The 2,383-nt window shown below is 43.5% G+C and overlaps 1 protein-coding gene across 1 annotated transcript in view; it reads right to left on the reverse strand.

Moving 5' to 3' along the window:
* The window catches only part of LOC109974484 (acyl-coenzyme A thioesterase 1-like), a 6,181-nt gene extending 5,003 nt beyond the window's left edge, over positions 1 to 1,178 (reverse strand). Inside the window, exon 1 of the mRNA XM_020624688.1 lies at positions 728 to 1,178. Within this exon, the coding sequence (XP_020480344.1) occupies positions 728 to 1,178 (451 nt within the window). The remainder of the gene's footprint in view (positions 1 to 727) is intronic.
* Between the last annotated feature and the right edge of the window lie 1,205 nt (positions 1,179 to 2,383).

Raw genomic sequence — 2,383 nt, forward strand, 5'->3', positions numbered from 1 at the left:
TTAGGTTATATTCCTTAATTACAGCCACATTAGCTCCACAAATAAGACACACGGGTTTATGTCAGTAAACATATACTCAGCCTCCCACCGGTTTTGAAAGGCTCTGTTTTCAGAATAAACTTTTCTCTTGGCCATTGTTAGGGGCTAGCTTTGATTTAAAATTAGGGCTGTATACATCAACAGACGCTTGATTGATCTTACGTAATTGACGCGGGAATGATCGCAGGTAGCCTGTTGTTCGGTAAGGCAGCTGTTGAGCTGCATTATGGGATTTGTAGTTTGTGTGTTATCGGCGCTTCATATCGCCGGGCTATTAAAAAAAGATATATAAAATGATCTCGCGGGCCGGATGTAATTGTACGCCGGGCCGGATGTGGCCCACGGGACTTGAGTTTGACACATGTGCCTTAGAGGGAAGGGAAGCTGTTCTGGCAGCAGGTGGTGCTGCACACCATACTAGACACTTTGTTGGTTTTTCCTTTCTTTTGTCACCTGCCTGTATATTCAGAAACATCTAATTAAAGATGCAGAGTTGTGCCAGAATAAACTATATGACTTATGGTTACTTTAATGACAAAATATGATGCAAGTGCTGTATGTCTCACAGTAGAATACTATTGATATTTGTGTTTAATAGTTTTCTTTTAAAATGATTTGTTTAGTACCATAAAATAACTAATGTAACCAATCAAAGCACGTCAAAGACAGATAGAAACTGTTTACTTACCTGGAGGCGTGAACAGGACTCCATGAATATTTCCCTCTCTGACTGGGTGTCGACTGACGCCCTCTCCTATCAGAAGCCTCTCATTGGTCGCCTCTGCCAGCACCCTCCCCTCCTCCTCATGTACAGAGAACCTCACAACATGGGGGTTTAGTGAATTGTTTTTTTGAAACCTTTTGTGCAAGATGTCTGGCCTCATCGACCACAGCAGCCCCATGGGTTCAACCCCGACGTAGCTCCCGCTGAGTGAGGGGTCTCTGTCCAAGTCGATCTCCCCTCTCCCATCAGCCCTGTAGGTGGCCGAGGAGCTGAACACCACTCCTCGCTCGTCAGCAGATCTGGCTCTCATAGTGACCACCTGCCTCGACCTCAGCCCGGACACCTTCAGCTGAACAGGCTCATCAAACAAGCATCTGGCGCTTGGCAGCAGCCTCAGTATGATTTGGGAGGACATCTCTTTACAAACTAAAAGTCCTCTCTTCACAAATTCAGACTCTGTCCTGTGTCTGTAACAAAGTAAACAGGACAGTCATTTTTTCTGCACAATGTGACAAAGCTAGAGCGGGGATCATTCTAAAATTTTCGATACTGGTACCTTGACTTTGATACAGGCTCCTAAACAATACTTGTTTCAATACTAATTTTATAAAATCAATTTAACAAAAACATATACATACATTGCACATTTTGGTACAGATCATCAGTTTTATTTTTCAATTCATTGGCATTTTTGTGCAACTGAAGCAGTTTGATAACATAAAAAGTAAACCTATTTACCACAACCTTAAGTTCTTTTAATATTAACATCAGTAAAAATGTAGAAAAGACATGTCTGAAGTTTGACCAACTGATCTGATTCATATAACTGAGTATGGTCTACATAGCAATGGAAATTTATTCTGTTTTCTGATAAAATAGCCAAAGGGGAGCGTGTATAAAGTGAAGAGAATTGGACCTAACACAAAACCCTGTGGAACACCGTGAATAACTTTAGTCTGTGTGGAAGATTCATCATTAACATGAACTGGAATCTCTCTGATAAATAAGATCTGAACCAACTTCGTGTGGATCCTTTAATCCCAATAACATGTTGTAGTTTCTGTAACAAGATATTGTGATTAACAGGGGTGTGACGAGATCTCGTGCCATCAGACCTCAGACATCAGTACATAAAAGAATAGTAGCAGGATCAGGGGAAAAACTGTCAGTGTCCGGACTGAGTCCAGTGGTCATGAAGTACCTAGAGACCTTAACACCAAATCCCATTCAAAATTTGGGCAATTTAAAATTACGCTCTATTTCATATAGGCGTAGCCCTCTAAGAGCTGTCGCGATTGGGTTTATCCCTCGCACATGAGCAGTCCTGAAGAGCTTCTTTTGCACCCTGTGACCTGCGCTGGGCTGTCCTTAGTTAGGTCCACAGCAGCAGTATAACTGCCAGTGTGACCTAAGCTCGCCTCCCTATTTTTCTTCAATAGTTCGAAAGAGCATTCTCATAAGAGTCCAACTATGGCTAAAGAGCAACTCTCCTCCTCCAGTGGAACTTAGTGCCGCCCTGCTGTCACCGTATGCCCCGGCTGCGACACGGGCTTCATCCTGCCCAGTGACCCGCACCCCCGCTGCGAAGCCTGTCTCGGCGTCAGCCCTGTGAGGGCATGT

Source organism: Monopterus albus, unplaced genomic scaffold, assembly GCF_001952655.1.
Source record: "Monopterus albus unplaced genomic scaffold, M_albus_1.0 scaffold335.1, whole genome shotgun sequence".
Classification (NCBI taxonomy): domain Eukaryota; kingdom Metazoa; phylum Chordata; class Actinopteri; order Synbranchiformes; family Synbranchidae; genus Monopterus; species Monopterus albus.